Genomic DNA, 21,133 nt, shown 5'->3' on the forward strand with positions numbered 1-21,133 from the left:
AAAAGACCAAAAAATTGTGACCTTTGGTAGTTTCTTCGTGCTTCACAAAAAAAAGTAGGCATGGCTTAGCAAAAAAGGGGCGTGGTCACCACTTGACGCAAATACTTTCATTTACGCCAAAAACTGGCGCAAATAATACCAGACATCTACGCAATTCACGGCTGGCATAGATTTCACTAAGTAGAGCATGGACGGCCAAAGATGTGAGTAAATTTGTTGCATCCTACTCCTTGCTTCTTATAAAGACTGGCACAGTATTAATACATCTTTCCCCCCTGGTGTTAAAAGATGGGGATGAAGAAGACAAAACATGACTTAAAACAAGGTTAAAATAAAAAGTTGAAATACACAGTAACACCCCCCCGCCCCCCCTCCGAACATATCGCAGCAGCAATACAGAAGCTAAATAATAAAATACCCGGACAAGTCTGATGAATGTGACGCAGGCGTGAGTGCCGGATAACTGTCTGAGGACGGTAAAGCTAAATTACCTGGAAAGGATAGAAAGAAATACATTGTCCTTGAAATGGGACCACTTTTCTGAAAGACAATTTATCTTCCTGTTCAGTAGGCAGCAGAAATTGTCTGTGCAGAACGCATCTTCTTTCAGGGATACACGTAGAATGGAAATTTCAGACAAAACAGTGCAAGAGAAGAAATACACCCCTCCAGAAAAATAGTTTAAATAATGAGCCACGTAATATTAGAAAGGGGATGAGCGGTGCCATGTGCTGTAAGTCCCTCTGCAAAATCTCAGAGTGGCGCTACCTCACTGCCCACCTAGTTGTCAGGAAGATAAAGACGTTTTTTTGACGGCTAGCACCCTGACCCATTCATTTCAATGAGGCTATGCACACTTCAGTTTTTTTGACGGTCCCGTTGCTCCGTTCCGACAAAAGTAGAGCATGTCCTACTTTTGTCCGAGATTACGTGACTGTGAGGCCTATGCAAGTCAATGGGGCCGTAAAAAAAACTGACGGCACACGGAAGGAATCAGTGTGCCATCCGTGTGTGACTGAGCCATTGCCTAGCAACGGGCGGGCGGGCAGAGGTACACGTACAGACAGATACTGCACTATACAGCCCCTTCTCTCTGTCAGCACTGAGTGCTGGAACGCAGCGATATTAAGAAAAATAAGTTGTCTTGGTGACGCGTCCCTCTTCTGACATCCAGTCCAACCTCCCTGGATGACGGCGGCAGTCCATTTGACCGCTGCAGCCTGTGATTGGCTGCAGCGGTCACATGGTCTGAAACGTCATCTCAGGAGGCCGGACTTCAGGAAGAAGCAGGCAAGCAGGGAGTTCTGGGTAAGTAGTAACTTTTTTGTTGTTGCAGGTTTTCTTTAATGAACCATTAATCTATATTGTTAGTGCCGCACATGCTATTCCCTGTCCAGCGGTAGTCTCTGTCCAGGGTGCTGAAAGAGTTAAGGGGCTGCACTGATCGGCAGTAACTCTTTCAGCACCCTGGACAGTGAGTTCCACTGGACAGGGAATAGCATGTGCGGCACTAACAATATCGTGTACATAGTGTGAACAGGTTTCAGTTTCCTCTCGGAAACTAAAACACGGAAGTGTACACCGAGTACACACGGGAAGCACACGGTTCCAATCACGGACACACGGATCCGTGAAAAACGGCAGAGAAAGTGTGCACGAGAAAACATGTTTTCAGTACGGGACAGTAGTTCCGGAGAGGCAGGGACTCCTAGCGTCATAGATAACTATGATTCTAGGAGCCCAGCTTCCTGCAGTGTGCTCAGTCCGGGAAATGCGGCCGACCTGCGGACCGTATATCACGGACTGTACACGCTCGTGTGAATCCGGCCTAAGGCACGGAATCAGATCCAGTCAGGAGAAAGTTTTCCTTCTTTCCAGTGATGAGATCCAATCTTATTGCGACCACCACTGATCCTAAGAACAGGGCTGTGGCACTCCGTTAAGCAGGGTTAACATCTTAGGGTATGTTCACACTTGACAGATTTGCTGCAAAAATGATTGCGATTGAAATGTCCATTCCATACATGTGAATGGGGCTGTTTCTGCAGAATAAGCATGGTTTTCCGCAAAACCTCACATGAATGGGACAGGCGCAGAAATTTCTGCAACAAGTTTGCCGAGTGTGAATATACTTTTAGGTCAGAATCACACAGGCGGTTGTGATGCCGTTTTTTTTTAACCGTTTTTGGCGCTGTTTTTTTTGAGCCTAGGACAGTAGTGGACACAAAAGATTGGAGATGCATCCGTTTTTCCTTTATACCTTTCCTTATGGATCCACTTCCGGCCTTGGCTTAAAAAAACGGCATCAATACTGTGTGTTTGTGATGCTGGCCTTAGGGGCGGGTTCCCACTTAGCGTAATTGCTGCGGAATTTCCGTAACAGAATTCTGTTCGGAAACTCCACAGCATTTGCAGTAGCAGCAAAGTGGATGAGAGTTAGAAAATCTCACACCCACGCTGCGGAAAAAAAATGCAGCGTTTTTGTTGCTTTTCTGTTGCAGATTTTCCCCATTGAATTCATTGGAGATCTAAAACCTGCAACAAATAGCGAAGTGTTGTGACTTTTTGCGGCAGAATCGCTGCGATTCCGCCACAAAGATCGCAACTAGAGAAAAAAATAAATTATACTTACCCATAATTCCCATCTTATTCCTCCAGTCCAGCCTCCTGGGATGACATTTCATCCCATGTGACCGCTGCAGCCAATCACAGGCTGTAGCGGTCACATGGGCTACAGCATCATCCAGGGAGGCCAGGCTGGACGGTGTCACGACAACGGCAAAGGAGGGACGTGTCACCATGACAATGGATGGGGTAAGTATGAAAGTTGTTTTTTTTCTTCCGCTGCTTTCCGCAATGAAAATTCCGCCCGAAAAATTGCACCACAATGTGGTGCGGTTTTTCAGACGGAATGTGCTGTGGGTTCCAGGTCAGAAACGCTGCATAGTTTTACACAGCGTATCCGATCCGTGGAAACCCAGCCTTATTCTGGTCAGTATTTTGCTTCAGTATTTGAAAGCCAAAACCAGTAGTAGAACATAAACAGAGAAAACCTATAATGGAAAGATTTGCACCTCTTCCATGTTTTGGGCCCACTCCTGGTTTTGGCTTCCAGATACTGAAACAGAATACTGACATGTGCATGAGGCCTTAGGCTTTTTCACAATACAGTATTACTCCCAACCAGGCATTCACAGCTCCATGTACTTCGAAAGCGATCGCTGCATCTTAGAGGTTGGTAGTAGATCGACAGCCCTGCCATGCAACAGGAGGCTTAAGGCCTCAAGCACACGACCGTAGTCATGTGCACGGGCCGTGATCTGCGGCCCAGATGGCCGCGGAGTGTCACTCGCGGCCGCCCGCGAATCATGGGCAGCGTACATTGCCGTGTGCATTCATTTAAACAAGCCTGGCCCGCAAAATGCGGGTGAATTGCAGCCCCATTCATTTCAATGGGCCCATGCACACAACCGTGTTTTCCACGGTCCGTGTATTGCCCGGGAGCCTGGACCGCAAAAAGATAGTACATGTCTTATTAAAATTAATGCACACAGCCCGTAATTTGCGGGCGGCCGCAGGTGACGCTCTGTGGCCGTCTGAGCCGCAGATCACAAGCCGTGCACAACACAGATCACAGACCATGCCGTGTGCATGAGCCCCAACAATTGCCTCCTGCTCTGCCATTATTTAAGACAATTAGGCCCCACATGGAGGTGAACCCTAATCGGCTTGCTGGCAGTGAATGACTGACAGATCTAATACATTGCACTATATAGGTAGTGCAATGTTTTAGAAAAAAAAAAACTTCTGACAGTTGGACTGAAGAAAAGTGTAAAAAAAAAAGTCGTAAAATAAAACACAAATCGCCTTTTTCCCTTATCAAGTCCTTTATTATTGAAAATAAATAAACCATACATATTTTGTATCACCGCGTCCGTAACGGCCTGAACTATAAAAAATTACGCTATTTATTCCACATGGTAAACAGCATAAGAAAAAACTTAAACAATGCCAGAATTTCTGTTTTTGGTCACTTTGCCCTACAAAAATTAGAATAAAAAGAAGTGATCAAAAAGTCGCATGTACCCCAAAATGGTACCAATAATAACTACAGCTCGTCACGCAAAAAAACCAGCCGTCATACCACTAAGTCTATAAAAAAATAAAATTAGTTAAGGCTCCAAGTCAGGAAATAAAAAATATGCAGTTGGCCCGAGGCGATTCATCAACCCCCTAAAATTAGGGAACCAGGAAGGGGAGAGCCCAAACAGACCTGCTGGAAGCGAGGGTGCCCGTATTATAACAGGACAACACTTCCCAGCAAAATTCCCCAAAATTCAAAGGTGCGGAGTGTGGACCAAAAGGGGGATAAGAAAGGACGCCATATATCAGTGCGACACTGGCCTGTGCAAAAAGGATTGTGTCACAGCGTAACACACATCTATGGAATATTTTATTGTTTTTTTTTTACCCCATTATTATACCACCTGACTAGGCCCTGATGCACTCTGCCCAGCTTACATATGCCCTACATTATAAACTGAAATACCAGTAAAACTCCAAACAAAACTACTACCAAGCAAAATCCACGCTTCAAAAGCCAAACGGCGCTCCCTCCCTTCTGATCCCTACAGCGTGCTTAAACAGCAGTTTCCTTACACATATATGGCATCGCCATACCTGGGAGAACCCTTTTAACAGTTTTTGGGGTGTGTGTCTCCAGTGGCACCAGCCGGGCATGACATATTTGCCACTGAAATGGCATATCTAGGGAAAAATGTATTTTTACTTTGCACCATCCGAAGTGCAATCATTTATGGAAAAGACCTGTGGGGTGAAAATTCTCACTACACCCCTTAATAAATGCCTTGAGGGGTGCAGTTTAATAAATCGGGGTCACTTCTTAGGGGCTTCTTTTATTATTTCACATCTGAGCCTCTGCAATTGTGAACCAATACTTTGTAAATCGCCAAATTTGGCCTCCATTTCGCATGGTAAGCTTTCACTCCTGAGCCTGGTCGTATGTCCAGGAAAAACATTAGGTAATAATGAGAGAGCTGTCTTGTTATGGTGGCACAAGCTGGGCACCACATATTGGCAAATCTATGGAAAAAATCCAATTTTCACTCTGCAACATCGAGTGCACACTAATTTCTGCAAAACACCTGCAGGGTTAACATGCTCACTCCACCCCTGGGTAAATACCTTTGTGTAGTTTCAAAAATGGGCTCCCTTCTAGGGGGTTTCCACTGTTTTGGTCCCACAGGGGCTTTGCAAATGCGACATAGTGCCCAGAAACCAATCCAGCTAAATTTGCACTCCAAAAGCCAAATTGCGAACCTTCCCTTCTGAGCCCTGCTGTATGCCAAAAAAGCAGTTTATGACCACATATGGGGTATTGCCATACTCGGGAGAAATTGCTTTACAAATGTTGGGGTGCTTTTTTTCCTTTATTTGTTGATAAAATGAAAATATTTTGAGCTAAAGCTACGTCTTATTGAAGAAAAAGGATTTTCATTTCTTTTCACTGCCCAATTCGAATAAAATCTATGAAACACCTATGGGGTCAAAATGCTCACTACACCCCTAGATGAATTCTTCAAGGGGTGTAGTTTTGTGAATGGAGTAACTTTTGGGGAGTTTCCACTGTACTGGTACCTTAGGGGCTTTGCTAAAGCGACATGGTGCCAGTAAAATCTGTGCTCCAAAAGCCAAATGGCGCGCCTTCTCTTCTAAGCCCTGCTGTGTATCCAAACAGCTGTCTATGACCACATGTGGGGTACTGTTTTACTCAGGAGAAATTGCTTTACAAATGTTGCGATGCTCTTTCTCCTTCAGTCCTTTCTGCAATAAACCTGTGGGGTCAAAATGCTCACCATACCCCTAGAGAATTTCTTGAGTGGTGTAGTTTCCCAAATAGGGTCAGTTTTGGGGGATTTCCACTGTTTTGGCACCGCAAGAGCCCTTAAAACCTGACATGGTGCCTAAAATATATACTAATAAAAAGAAGGCCCCAAGATCCTCTAGGTACTCCTTTGCTTCTGAGGCCGCTGCTTCAGTACATTACCGCACTAGGGCCACATGTGGGATATTTCCTAAAACTGCAGAGTCTGGGCAATAAATATTAAGTTGCGTTCCTCTGGTAAAACTTTCCGTGTTACAAAAAAAATGGATTAAAAATGAATTTCTACAAAAAAAAACTAAATGAAAATTTACCTCCACTTTCCTTAATTCCTATGAAACATCTAAAGCAGGGGTCTCAAGCACGCGGCCCGCGGGCCGCATGCGGCCCCTGGGGCTGTCATCTGCGGCCCGCGGGACACAGAGCCGCTAGTATCGGCTCTGCTCCGAGACTCTGGAATTCCCTGACATCACTGTCCACATATGAACAGCGATGTCTGGGGCTTCCCCAGAGCCGGAGTCCCGAGCAGAGCGCTGGTGTCGGCTCTGCTCCGGGACTCTGTGGAATTCCCTGACATCGCTGTCCACATATGAACAGCGATGTCTGGGGCTTCCCCAGAGCCGGAGTCCCGGGCAGAGCGCTAGTACAGGCTCTGCTCCGGGACTCTGTGGAATTCCCTGACATCGCTGCCCATATATGGACAGTGTGTCAGGGTCTTGCCCAGAGCGGAGCAGAGCGCTGGTGTCGGCTCTGCTCCTGGACTCTGTGGAATTCCCGGACATCGCTGTCCACATATGAACAGCGATGTCTGGGGCTTCCCCAGAGCCGGAGTCCCGAGCAGAGCGCTGGTGTCTGCTCTGCTCCGGGACTCTGTGGAATTCCCTGACATCGCTGCCCATATATGGACAGTGTGTCAGGGTCTTCCCCAGAGCGGAGTCCCGGGCAGAGCGCTATTATCGGCTCTGCTCCGGGACTCTGGGAAAGCCTCTGACATCGCTGTCCATACATCGACAATGATGTCAGGGGCTTCCCCAGAGCAGGAGTCCCAGTGATGTCAGGAGCACAGCTGGAGTCCCAGGAAGAGCCAACTAGCGCTCTGCCTGGGACTCCAGCTCTGGGCAAGCCCCTGACATCACTGGGGCAGCCTCTACAGAGGGCACTGGGGCAGCCTCTACAGAGGGCACTGGGGCAGCCTCTACAGAGGGCACTTTGGCAGCCTCTACAGAGGGCACTGTGGCAGCCTCTACAGAGGGCACTGTGGCAGCCTCTACAGAGGGCACTGTGGCGCCCTCTACAGAGGGCACTGTGGCGTTATCTATAAGTGGGTGTGTGACAGTATCTGAAGAGGACACTGGCATTATCTAGGGGTGTGTTGCATTATCTACAGAGGGCACTGTGGCCTTATCTACAGAGGGCACTGTGGCCTTATCTACAGAGGGCACTGTGGCCTTATCTACAGAGGGCACTGTGGCCTTATCTACAGAGGGCACTGTGGCCTTATCTACAGAGGGCACTCTGGCCCTATCTACAGAGGGCACTGTGGCCTTATCTACAGAGGGCACTGTGGCCTTATCTAGGGGTGTGTTGCATTATCCACAGAGGGCACTGTGGCAGCATCCACAGAGGGCACTGCGGCAGCATCCACAGAGGGCACTGCGGCACTATCTAAAAAGGGGCTGCCCAATCTTGACATGTGTGCTAACTGAGCCGCCGGACTGCATTTAGCGACACTTAAACTGGAAAGCTGGATTGTTGAAATAAGCACGTGGAGAAATATCTCAAATTTTAAACCTAGCGCTATTATTATAGTAATATAGTATTATTATAGTAATGTAGTATTATTATTCTAGTAATATAGTGTTATAGTCGTTCAAATAACTAATTGATTAACAATAATTTTGTATTGTATCAAATTTGAAAGTAATGCGGCCCGTCAACTTCCCATTTTTTCTATATGCGGCCCACTTACCCGGCCGAGTTTGAGACCCCTGATCTAAAGGGTTGAGAAACTTTCTAAATGCTGTTTTGAATACTTTGAGGGGTGAACTTTTTAAAATGGGGTGATTTATTGGGAGTTTCTAATATATAAGGCCCTCAAAGCCACTTCACAACTGAACTGGTCCCTGAAAAAATAGCCTTTTGAAGTTTTCTTGAAAATGTGAGAAATTGCTGCTAAAGTTCTAAGCCTTGTGAGGTCCTAGAAAAATAAAGATGTTCAAAAAACGATACAAATCTAAAGTCGACATATGGGGGATGTTAATTAGCAACAATTTTGTGTGGTATAACTGCCTGTCTTACAAACAGATACATTTAAATTTAGAGAAATTAAAAATTTTGCAATTTTTAGCTACATTTTGGTGTTTTTCCCAATTAAATACTGAATGTATCGACCAAATTTTGCCAGTAACATAAAGTCCAATGTGTCATGAATCGCTTGGATAGGTGAAAGCATTCCGGAGTTATTACCACATAAAATGAAACATGTCAGATTTGAAAAATGAGGCTGTCAGGATGGTCAAAAGTGGCCAAAGCAAGAAGGGGTTAAAAGAGACACTATAGCGGTCCACATGAATATTATTTTAGTGTCCGGTGGGTGGCACAGGTACTAAGTTTACAGCGATGTCTTTTGACATCGCTGCATTAAATCTCCTGCAATCTAGCAGAAGCAAATCGGGCGCCCAGATGTCAGACACGGCCAGGGACCGCTTCTGTCTTACCTTGTCCAGACTACATAGCGCCACACATATTAGGTATCCACATGACTAATAACCTGAACAACTGAAGAGAACCGGTCATTGATATTATGCTGTCCTCGCTGTGGGCAGCATAATGGAGTAACAGACGTGCTGATTTCAGCGGTCTGTCATTCATTTGCTTAAGTTAAGCCATTTATGAGAACTTACCTGCGGAGCCCAGGCAGCAAAAATAGGACTATATATATTTTACCTCTTTTGCCAGCTTGTGCCCTTGCTCAACAGTAATGGGTTTTTCCTTCACATCATTTAGCTTCGCCAGAGTCTTGGGATCATCCCTTAGGTCGATCTGCAAATCATAAAAGTAAAAATCTATTTTTTTTCCTATTCTTTTATATTTTAAAACATGAAAAAGCAAATAGAAGTGTGAAGCTGAGAAATATTACACACAGAACATCATATGCCCTAGTGCCCTCTGTAGTGAATCTTTTTTTAATAACACATTTAATGAGAACCAAGAAATGGGCACAGCCAGACAGAATGATCTGACCCAATATTCTCACTGACACTAAAACCCGCTCCACGTACATTTCAAGAGCTATTCCAAGAGGCCCCAATGATGGCAGCGTTACAGAAGATAATCCGTATAGGAAGTCTATTCATTTCCTTTCATGTCTCCGTCCACAATTCCATGTACTGTAGCACATTTTCAAAAACTCTCTGGGCTGAACCTATGACCCTGAACAAACTTATTCATGAACAGAATACTAGAATTGCAGTGAAGACTGACACATGGGAGAAGCAGTAGTAGGAGGAAGCAGTGGTATGTACTACATAATCACGCAGATTTATATGGCTTTGTAAAGCTGGGTGGCAAACTGTACAGGTCTTGCATTGGCGGTCATTAGTGGCAGCATCTACAAGACGTCATACAAGAGGACAACTCAGGACTTTTATTAACCGTCATGGGCTTATAAAACACTCCTACATAAAAGGATCATTTCCACATTATTTACGGGGGTAAATACTTGGGCTGATATCAGATGGGTGTAGTACGGCCACATTTTCAGATCCATAATACGGCCGCAAAACCGAGACTCTCCACCCTGTGGTGATCTAAATTCGGTTCTGTAGAACTGTGGGGGATCCAGGTGGCATTGTGGACTTATTATGGACCCCAAAATTTATTACAGTTGTCGGAAACGGTCTTTAAAAGGGGTTTTCCCATCACGGACATTTATAGCATATCCACAGGATATGTCATACATGTCAGATAGGTGCAGGTCCCAGAGGTGGGACCCGCATCTATCTCTATAATGGGGCCCCTAAACCTCGTTCTACCTCTCTGTGTTGTGGCTGAATAGTGTTAGCTATGCTGTGTCCGCAAGTCCCATAGAACTGAACAGTAGTTACAGAAACAGCGTAGCTCTCATGCTACGCTTCTTCCGTAAATGCCATTCACTACTATGGGAGTTATGGAAACAGCGTACTACGCGGTTTTCTTCTTCATGGTCGGAAATCAAATGCTTCAGCGGGAACACAGAGCGGTAGAACAGGGTTTAGGGGGTCTCATTCTACAGATAGGTGCGGGTCCCAGAAGTGGAACCCGCATCTATCTTACATTTATGACATATCCTGTGGATGTCATAAATGTCCCTGATGGGAAAACTGCTTTAATGAGTTATGGTGGGGGTTCAACCTTCAATGTTTATTCCGGCACAGTGACTCATATGAACATACGTCTGTGTCTGGTACTGCAGACAAGCTGATGTGCTTGGGATACACATTAAAGGGGCAGGGACGCTCTTTGCTGATCAGTGGGGGTCCCAGGGATTGGAGAATCACTGATTACACATTAACGATACGCCAGTTTTTTGGATATTGGGTGTCCGAAGAGAACTGGAACTACCTAGGAGTTAGTTCAATCACTTCTCTGTAATGTAGATCTGCATACCTAGGCAGATCTGTCATTCAGGACTCATGAAAAGCTGGGCCCTGTAGATGTTATGGCGGTTTGTAACAAATGTGATAAAAGTGGCCAACATAAGGTGGCAGTGGAGAAACTACCTTTGTAGAAGCCGTAGCGGCTGCTAAGGGGCCCGCAGCATGAGGGGGCCCGTGCCGCCCGCCGACAAGTCCCCCCCCATATGCCCGGTGGTGCCGCTAGCAGCAGTTATGGCTGCTACAGCGTTAGCGACGCTACTGCAGGGCCCGTGCCGGCCGAGCCTTTAACATTTATGGGCCGGGCAGCACGGGCCCTTTCATGCCCAGTGGCGTCGCTAGAACCGGAGGGGGCCCCGGTGCTAGCGACAGCCATCCCATCTTGCAGGAATTGTACCTGCGTCTATAGCACAAATACATGCATTAGCGTGTAACACATGCATTAGTGCTGAATGGCCGGGCACGTTACGTGCGCGACCATTCAGTGCCTTACAAAGAAGCTGATTGGCGGGGCAAAATTACTTGCCCCGCCAATCGGCGCCTTCCAACGGCGCGATGATGTCATTGGGGGAAGCAGTAGTAGGAGGAAGCAGGGAGCAGTGGTATGTACTACATAATCACGCAGATTTATATGGCTTTGTAAAGCTGGCGTGGTTGAAAGGCGCTGATTGAAGGGGCAAGTCATTCTGCCGTGCCAATCAGCGCTTTTCAACGATGCGCCGCTTGCGTCGTTAAGCTCCAGCAAACCTGCTCAGAAGAGAGCAGATCTGCATTGCCACCGGACGGCACGGGAACGGGATCAGGGCGAGTAGGAAAAGTTTTGTTTTTTTTCTACTAAAACTGTGACTGGCATTATCTACAGTGGGGGCTCTATCTGCAGGGGGGGTCTATATGTGGGGATGTGGAGCACTATATACATGGGGAGCTATATGTAGGGCACTGTATACAGGGGTGGGCTATACATGGGACACTATATACACGGGGAGCTATATGTGAGTCACTAGATATAGGGAAAGCTATTTGTACGGCAATATCTACAGGGCTGGGCTATATGTGGGACACTATATACAGTGGTGGGTTACCTGTGGGGCACTATCTACAGGGGGGCTATAATTAGGGCACGGTCTACAGGGGTGGGCTATATGTGAGGCACTATCTACAGAGGTGGGCTATATGTGGAGCACTATCTATAGGGGAAGCTATATGTAGGGCAGCACGGTGGCTCAATGGTTAGCACTATTGCCTTGCAGTCCATATGTGGGCACTATCTACAGAGGGCTGTATGTGGGGCTCTATCTACAAGGGCTTCTATGTAGAGCACTATCTACTGAGGCTCTATGGGGTTCACTATCTACAGGGGGCACGGTGTGTGTGTGTGTGTGTGTGTGTGTGTGTGTTACTATAATGCCTCATGCACACGACCGTTGTGCCACTCGGGCCTTTTTTGACAGCATCCGAGTGGCACCCGATAGTCTTTACGGACCCATTCACTTTAGCGGGTGGGATCGGGTCCGTGAAAAATGGTCCGGGTCTCCGATCTGAGGAGAGATAGAACATGTCCTATCTTTCCTCGGATCACGGACGGGACTCAGATGGCACACACGGTCATGTGCATATATGTCGGGCGTTATAATCAGGTACACAGTGTAGGGCGCTATTATAGTTAGAGGTGTTGAGAATTTTATCTTCGTTTATAGGTGCAAAAATGTTTTAAAAGTGAGAAGCTGAAGACATCTGAGCGGAAAACTGCAGAAATGGGTCGTGGCCGGGAGAAATCCATCATAGAGGTCTGGACCAGAGGGAGAAGAAAAGAACTAGAATCTGAGACGTCACCGGTGAGTCACTTAATGTAAATGTTTATTCTGCCTCTAATCAGCACTGTAGTCACTGTATGATCTGCAGCGAGATGATGGGTGGTATGTTTTTTTTTTTTTGTGAAACAGCATCTCCCAGCATATCCTCACCATTGTTCGGGCCATTCTGAGAGCTGTAGTTTTACGCCGTACAAAACTATATGTCAAGGGTTACACTAAATTGAGCTGTATTTGTTCTGGTGTTGTATGTATGTACTGAGCTTGGTTCTGGGCATGTATATATGTACGGAGCTTGGTTCTGGGGATGTATATATGTATTGAGCTTGGTTCAGGTGCTGTATTTATGTACTGAGCTTGGTTCTGGTATTGTATATATGTATGAGCTTGGTTCTAGTGCTGTATTTATGTACTGAGCTTGGTTCTAGGGATGTATATATGTACAGAGTTTGGTTCTGGAGCTGAAATTTTATAGGCTATATTTACAATAACAAAATTGCAGGGCAGATGAAATTCTTTTAAATTCATTGTATATTTAATGGGAACCTGTCTGGTAGTTTTAACCCCTTGAACCACCACCATGCTGCAATACATGACCTAACAATATTTCCAAATGCATGTTTATTTCAGATGCAGCAAAATCTATAAAATCAACTTTTAAAATGGCGCACACTATATGCTAATTACTCATTAAAAGGGTAATGGGGCGATGCCGCTATCCTGAAGAGTAACATAGTCCTGCCTCCAAACCCACCTTTCCATGTTTGATTGACATCCCCTGACTGATACAAATTTCTTGGATGCGCCATTGCCTTGTACTACTTAGGGGGGCCATGTGGCACTATACACAAGGGGGAGCTGTGTGGCACTATATACAAGGGGCTGTGTGGCACTACTAAGTGGGGGCTGTGTGGCACTATCTACTAGGGGGGGCTGTATGGCACTATTTACAATGGGGAGGGCACTGGCTCTATCTACACGGGGGCTGTGTGTGGCGCAATCTACAGGGGTCTGTGTTTGGCACTATCTACTAAGGGGGGGGCTATGTGGCACTATCTACTAAGGGGGGGGCTGTGTGGCACTATATGGAAGGGAGGGGGCTGTGTGGCACTATATAGAAGGGAGGGGGCTGTGTGGCACTATATAGAAGGGAGGGGGCTGTGTGGCACTATATAGAAGGGGGGGCTGTATGGCACTATATAGAAGGGGGGGCTGTATGGCACTATATAGAAGGCGGAGGTGGGGGGCGCTATCTACAAGTGGGGTGTGACACGGTCTAGAGGCGGGGCTGTATAGCACTGTCTACAGGGGGGCTGTATGACACAATCTACAGAAGGCACTATCTATAATGGGAGCTGTGTGTGGCACCTGGTGGGGTGCCCCCAGTCAAGAGTTTGCTATGGGGCCCAGTCTTTCCTAGTTACACCCCTGTAAGGGGGATATGTGCAGTCATAATTCACCCATGAAGTTCTAAATGTTACCAAAGCCTACCTGTGTGCCCACCAGTAAAAATGGCACATTTGGTGCATATTCCTTTAGTTCGGGCACCCATTCCTCCTTCACGTTCTGAAATGAGGCCGGATTAACCACTGAGAAACAGATCAGGAAAACATCGGTCATGGGATAAGACAGGGGTCTCAAGCGATCGTAATCTTCCTGGAAGAAGAAGAAAGTGGAATGATTAATGCTCTGAGGAACACGCAGCCAAATACTGGAGATTATATCATCCTGTTCACACTGAGGAATACATTACTGTGCCGGATGTGTGTACCAAGAGCCTATGAGATGTGCACTTATCACAGAGCACATGATTTATGTATATTGTGCTTACATACACCGATCAGCCATATCATTAAAACCACCTGCCTAATATTGCGTAGGTCTCCCTTGTGCCACCAGAACAGTTCTGACCCGTCAAGGCATGGACTCCACAGGACCGTTGAAGGTGTCCTGTGGTATCTGGCAGAGATGTTTAAGACTTTAAAGGATTGGTAAGGATTAGAAAAACATGGCTGCTTTCTTCCATAAACAGTGTGATTCCTGTCCACAGGTTGTGTGCAGCCGCTAAGCCTCATTCACTTCAATGGGGCTGAGCTGCAATATCAGACAACCTTTGTACAGGTATGGCGCGGATTCCGGTAAAAAAAGGCAGCCATGTTTTTCTAATCCTGGTCAACCAAATTCCTGTAAATTACAAGGTGGGGCCTCCATGGATTGGATTTTTAGCACATCCCACAGATGCTTAATCGGATTGAGATCTGGGAATTTGGAGGCCAAGTCAACACCTTGAACTCTTTGTCATGTTCCTCAAACCATTCCTAAACAATTTGTGCATAGTGACAGACGCATTATCCATTTGTAGAGGCCATTACCATTAAGGAACACTATTATGAAGGGGTGTACTCCGTATGCAACAATGTTTAGGTAGGTGGCACGTGACAAAGTAACATCAACATCATTCCACAGTGCATCCTGGTGCCACCTCTTCTCCAGGTCAGCAACATACCCGATCGTCCACATTATGTAAATGAAAACAAGATTCATCAAACCAGGAAACCTTCCTCCATTTCTCCAGTTCTGATATGCACATGCCCATTGTAGGCGCTTTCCAAGTTGGACAGGGGTCAGCATGGGCACTCTGGCCGGTCTGTGGCTCCGCAGACCCAAACCCAGCGAGCTGTGATGCATTGTATGTTCTGACATCCTTCTACCATAGCCAGCAATTATGTATTTAGCTATTTGTGGTACAGTAGCTCTTCTGTGGGATCGGAGCAGATGGGCTAGCCCTCACTCCCCACGCGCTTTAATGAGCTGTAGGCACCCATGCCCCTGTCACCGGTACAATGGCTGACGCCCCGAAATATGCCTGAAGCCACTGCGTGTGAACATACCCTTACACTTGCCCATTTTCCTGCTTCGCGCACATCAACTACAAGAACTGACTGTTCACTTGCTGCCTAATATAGGTCACCTCTTTACAGGCGCCAATGTAACCAGATCATCAATGTTATTCACGTTACCTGTCAGTGGTTTTATGTTATGGCTGAACGGTGTATATGAGCAATATACACTATAGTGGTCCCTCAGCCGAGATCTCAGGCACCAAGTCTGCTCGGAGGTGCTGTGTACTGTCTATACATGGACTATATATATATATATATATATATATATATATATATATATATATATGTGGTCCCACTCCGGCCTGCACTGCCATACTTTATAAACTCCAAAGGGTTAATAACCTGATGTGTTCATCTATACGAGCACAAAATGTCGAAAGTAAAGAACGCGTTTACCAATAATTTAAGCTTGGCTACCAGTCACACAAGGGCACATTAGCTACACCTTCTAAATGAGGCGCTACAGGGGCATCAAAAGTCACACATATTATTTAATCACTGTATTTTAGTATGTATGTATATTACTTAGACATTGTACAGTACATTATTTTTTTGTAGCTTTATGATGGTAGCATTTACAATGTCTAAGTAAGATACTACGACGGAAGTGCGCTAAACGTAATTTAACAGTAGTGTGAACTTAGCCTAAGGCGGAGTTCTCAGATGGCGGTCAAAATGTGTTATTGCCATGGTTGACAGCACAACCATGCCATTATGCCACAATTTTCCTAAAATTATGGCAAAACACCTCGGTTTTGACGCGATTCGCAGCCAAAAAATAATATATGTTATTGCGACGTGTGAATACAGACTTAAAGGGTAACTAAACTTTCCAAAAACTTCTGATATGTCATAGTGACATGTTAGAAGTTTTAATTTAATCGGTGAGGGTCTGAGGACTGAGACTCCCACCAATCACTAAAACAAAGCGGCAGAAGATCTCAATCAATTGAGCGCTGAGTCGCTTTGTTTCTGATCGGCTTTTCTTGGAAAGCCGAGCAATTGGTGTACGGGCTCACTAGTAAGTTTATGAATCCGTACACCATTCGCTCAGGTTTCCAAGAAAAGCCGATCAGAAACGAAGCGGCTCAGCGCTCCCTTGAGCGCTTCTCCCACTTTGTTTTAGCGATCGATGAGGGTCTCTCGGACCCTCACCGATCAAAACGTCTGACGTGTCATTATGACATGTCAGAAGTTTTTTGAAAGTTTAGTCACACTTTAAGGTCTGGTGAAACCATTTATCTTCAGAAGTCACATAATAAGGCAAAGTTCACATCTCGTTTTTACTATACGTCTGACGTGCACGTTTTGACATAAAAAAACAGCGTCCACATTGATTTCTATGGTCAGGACAGATGCAGTTTGTGCATACGTTTTGTGTGCTTACGTTCTATCCCCCCCCCCCATGTCCTGAAAAGCGTAGTCTACTATGCTTTTCAATACCTTTCCAAAACCCATGTTTTTATTTGTATTGAAGTCAATGGTGATGTATGCAATCCTAAACTATTGCATACGTAAAATGTATACGTTTTGGTCACTATATATGGGAAATCTTGACTTTACAAAGTTTGAGTTAGCTAAAGAACAAAAAAAAAGTATCTAAAAGTAAGGGCACAAACATACTACAAAAACCGCAAGCATATGTTACAAATGCATACGGTTTTGTAACTTTAAAAACTTATACGTGTGTGTGCAATCAAAGCGTCACGTGATCTGTCACATGATTCAGTATAAATACACCTGTTCCGGAAGAGTCTGTAACACAACTAAGTCACACGAGGACCGAGGAGCTCTCCAAACAGGTCAGAGACAAAGTTGTGGAGAGATATAGATCAGGGTTTAATTCTAAAAAAGATCCCAAAATGTGAACATCTCTATGAGCACCATTGATATATTATAACAAAATGGAAAGAATATGGCACAACTACAATCCTGACAAGAGAAGGTGCCCACCAAAACTCACAGCCCGGGCAAGGAGGGCATTAATCAGAGATTCATCAAAGACACCAACCATTACACTGAAGGACCCCCGGAGATCCATAGCGGAGATGGAAGAATCTGTCCATAGGACCACTATAAGCCGTACACTCCACAGAGAGGGGCTTTATAGAAGAGTGGCAGAAAAAAGAAACATTGCTTAATGAGTTCTCCAAACATCATGTGGCAGACTCCCCGAACACGTGGAAGGAGGTGCTCTGGTCAGATGAGACTAAAATGTAACTTTTTTGACTATCATGGGGAACGCCATGTGCGGTGCAAACTCAACACTTCCCATCACCACAAGAACATCATTCCCACAGTGAAGAATGGTGGGAGCAGCATCATGCTGTGGGGGCAGGGGCTGGGAAACTGGTCGGGATTGAAGGAAAGATGGATGGCAGTAGAAATTTTTGAGGAAAACCTGTTGTTTCAGTCTGCCGGAGATTTGAGATTGGGACGGAGGTTCACGTTCCAGCAGGACAAAGACCCTAAACATAGAACTAATCTACACTGGGGGCGTTTAAGGGGAGACAATTAAACGTCTTGGTGTCAAAGCCCAGAACTCAATCCAGCTGAGAATCTGTGACATGAAGACGCTGAACACCAAACACAACCATCTAACAAAGGAGTCGGAGCAGTTTTTCCTGGAAGAATCTGCAAAAATCTCAGTGTCGAGAAGAGCCGAGACAATAGAGAAATAGCCCAAGAGACTTGTATCTGTAATTGCAACAAAAGGCTCCACAAAGTAATGACTTTCAGGGGGTGAATACTTATGCACATTAACATCTCTCTTTTTTGTCTTAAATTATTGTTTGTTTCAGGGAAAAATATTTGGCACCTAGTGGTCGGCATGTTGTGTAAATCAAATGATACAAACCCCCAAAAAAATCAGTTTTACTTCAACGTTGTAATACAAAAAAACAGGAAAAAACATTGTGGGGGTAAATACTTTTACAGGGCACTGAATATTGTAAGCTATCCACCTCAGGCTACATGCGCTCCGGGATGTATACATCCATTCAAAGCCAACAAACTATTCATCAGCAGAATCATGAGTTACTTGTGCACATATTGGCAATTACCAAGCCTCAGCGATCAGACGTACAGAGCGGAGGGAACGCATTTTAATGGCCATTTTTATGATTTACTAATGTACAGAAAACCCGTCAGTTTTAATGAGCGATAAATAAACAAGGACAAAGTGACTGGAAAGTTGAAAACTATTTTTAGAGTGACAGTGACTGATGCAATGACTGGAATTACTGCCTAAGGCGGGTGACTGAATAATCGTGTGATGTAGGCTCACCGGATAAACCATGAACGTCGTCACATACTTATACACAGCACAGAACGTGATTAGTTACTTTCCAGGGATGCTTTCCCCGACACTAGAGCTTGTTCTGTCCCATATGGCAAGAAAAATGAAGAGAATATATATATATGTATAATAAGTCTTCTATACGTGTCCCTGGAGGCTTTTACTTGGTCTCTCCCAACCTTCTCCAGTGCAACCAAAAGTTTGGAGAAAGGGGCAGGGCTTATTCTGCTCTATTGCCCTGTATGGAATGTAGAGCAAAAATACACTAAGCTCCTCCCCTTTAGGGAATACCCACCCACTCTTTATATCTACAGTGAAAAATACACATCTGGCCCCTTCGAGGATCTTGGCATTCTCTGCACTCCACGGGGATCATCCTGTGCCTACTAAATTAACATGGTAATGCTTGGCCAATCTGAATATGCACGTCTAAGGGGGAGTTGTGCAGGATAGACAGCTAAAAAGGTAGCTCCAATGTTGTCAAGCAACTGTATAACGCCCAAAGTCTCTCCAGCAAATCTCTCATGCAGACTTCAGACATTCTATAGTTGCCTCTACCACCGTTAGTTTTAGGCCTCCATCACAGATTCCCGAAAAAAAAATAGCGCCGACACCTTAGCAGAACACGGCAGATCCATTGTAAGTTGAAGAGGCTCAGTCAGGCGCTACTGGTATCCATCATGCAACGGATCCGGCACAGTGTCGTGGCCTCCATTATATAGGGAAGCCGCGATACATATGTGAACAGAGCCTTAGGGTATGTTCACACGGCCTATTTACGGACGTAAATCGGGCGTTTTTGCCCCGAATTACGCCCGAAAATAGCGCCTCAATAGCGCTGACAAACATCTGCCCATTGAAAGCAATGGGCAGACGTTTGTCTGTTCACACGAGGCGTATATTTACGCGCCGCTGTCAAATGACGGCGCGTAAATAGACGCCCGCGTCAAAGAAGTGACCTGTCACTTCTTTGGCCGTAATTGGAGCCGCTATTCATTGACTCCAATGAATAGCAGCGCTAATTACGGCCGTAATTGACGCGGCGTTCAAGCGCCTGCACATGCCGGTACGGCTGAATTTACGGGGATGTTTTCAGGCTGAAACATCCCCGTAATTTCAGCCGTTACGGACCCCCGCCGTGTGAACATACCCTCAAACTTCTGTCAGGTGACGAAAACACCAATAACGCAGCCCTTTAAAGTGTAACTAAACTTTAAAAAAACTTTTGATTGGTGGGGTCTGGGGACTGAGACTCCAAACAATTGCTAAAACAAAGTCACAGAAGTGCTCAGGTGAGCGCTGTGCCGTTTAATTTCTAGTGGCTTTCCTCGGAGCGCTGTACTGGCTCAACAGAAAGTCCATAAGTCCGTAAACGCTTGCCCGGCTTTCCTTGGAAAACCAATCAGAAACGAAGCGACACAGCACTCACCCAAGCACTTCTGCCACTTTGCTTTAGTGATTAGTGGGGGGTCTCAGTGCTCGGTCCCCCACCATTTAAAACTTCTGACATGTCAAAAGTTTTTTAGAAAGTTTATTTACCCTGTAGATCACTGAAGACCAAAGGGTTCCCTCCATATAACAGGCAGGGTTAACTGAAGCCGCTCTACTGCGTGAGGAATCCAACCATATCCCCATATCTCAGCTTCCTGGACCCTTAGGAGTGTGACATAAAGGGGGGATGAAGTATCATCTTGGGGTTAGCTGCAGTCTCACCTCAATTTGTAACGTTTTAACTGTAATTTTCCATTTAGGAAGATGCTTTTTTTTAGTTTTTAGATGCCCCTTAGTCTCGCCATGCACAAGACTGAACTTAAAGAGTTGAGAATAGTTGTGAGGCGTCATATCAAAAGTGAAATTACAAACTAGCAGCTCTTATTTTCTGATCCTTAAATCAGAGACCATCTGTTACATCTGTGGTTTAAAGAGAAATTCTAGTCTGCCTCTCCGAGAGACACAATCCGGTATAGCCGAAAATAAATGCTGGGCACCACTCCAATATTTAACCATGAAAGGACCGTGATAAGTGCAGCTTATAGATACTAACAAGTGTATGAAATGTACAAGGTCTTGTATTTAGTGTATTGGAAACATTGGTTCAGTCTCGTGTATAGTAACCGCGTCCAGTTTGTAATTATTGGATTTAATCAAAATGTATTATTTCCCCACCGTAATGTCTTACACCCATACAAGACCTAATGCCAAAAACCAGGAGGAATGTACTGAATGACAATGCGGAGTAACCTGAACACAAGGGGAGGAAATAGAAACATTTTATACTACAAGATCATCACGTATCAGAGGGACGAATCCACACGACCAGCAAAATATCTGCAAACTAAACAGATTATCACAAGAAGAGGTCATCTACTTGTCAAAGTTTTACAGCAAAGTCAGTGAGGACTTCAGACGACCTACTTACATATGAGGTACACGGATCAGACGGCTACCACTGTGAAACTAAAGGTCCTTTTACACAGGCCCATGAGGATAACGGGACAGCGATCAGCTGGCAACTAAACGTTTGTCGGCTTATCAGATCTTTTATGCGGCCCGAAAAATGGTCGCATGTCAGCAGCACGTCTCCC

The 21,133-nt window shown here is 45.4% G+C and overlaps 1 protein-coding gene across 1 annotated transcript in view; it reads right to left on the reverse strand.

Annotated features, from left to right (window-relative positions):
- Positions 1 to 21,133, reverse strand: part of RHOQ (ras homolog family member Q) — a 50,672-nt gene that overhangs the window by 7,187 nt on the left and 22,352 nt on the right. Inside the window, exons 3-4 of the mRNA XM_075863213.1 lie at positions 13,839 to 14,003; positions 8,849 to 8,944 (exon numbers count right to left, since the gene is read on the reverse strand). Of these exons, the coding sequence (XP_075719328.1) occupies positions 8,849 to 8,944; positions 13,839 to 14,003 (261 nt within the window). The remainder of the gene's footprint in view (positions 1 to 8,848; positions 8,945 to 13,838; positions 14,004 to 21,133) is intronic.

This window comes from Rhinoderma darwinii, chromosome 4 (assembly GCF_050947455.1).
Source record: "Rhinoderma darwinii isolate aRhiDar2 chromosome 4, aRhiDar2.hap1, whole genome shotgun sequence".
In the NCBI taxonomy this organism is placed as follows: Eukaryota; Metazoa; Chordata; class Amphibia; order Anura; family Rhinodermatidae; genus Rhinoderma; species Rhinoderma darwinii.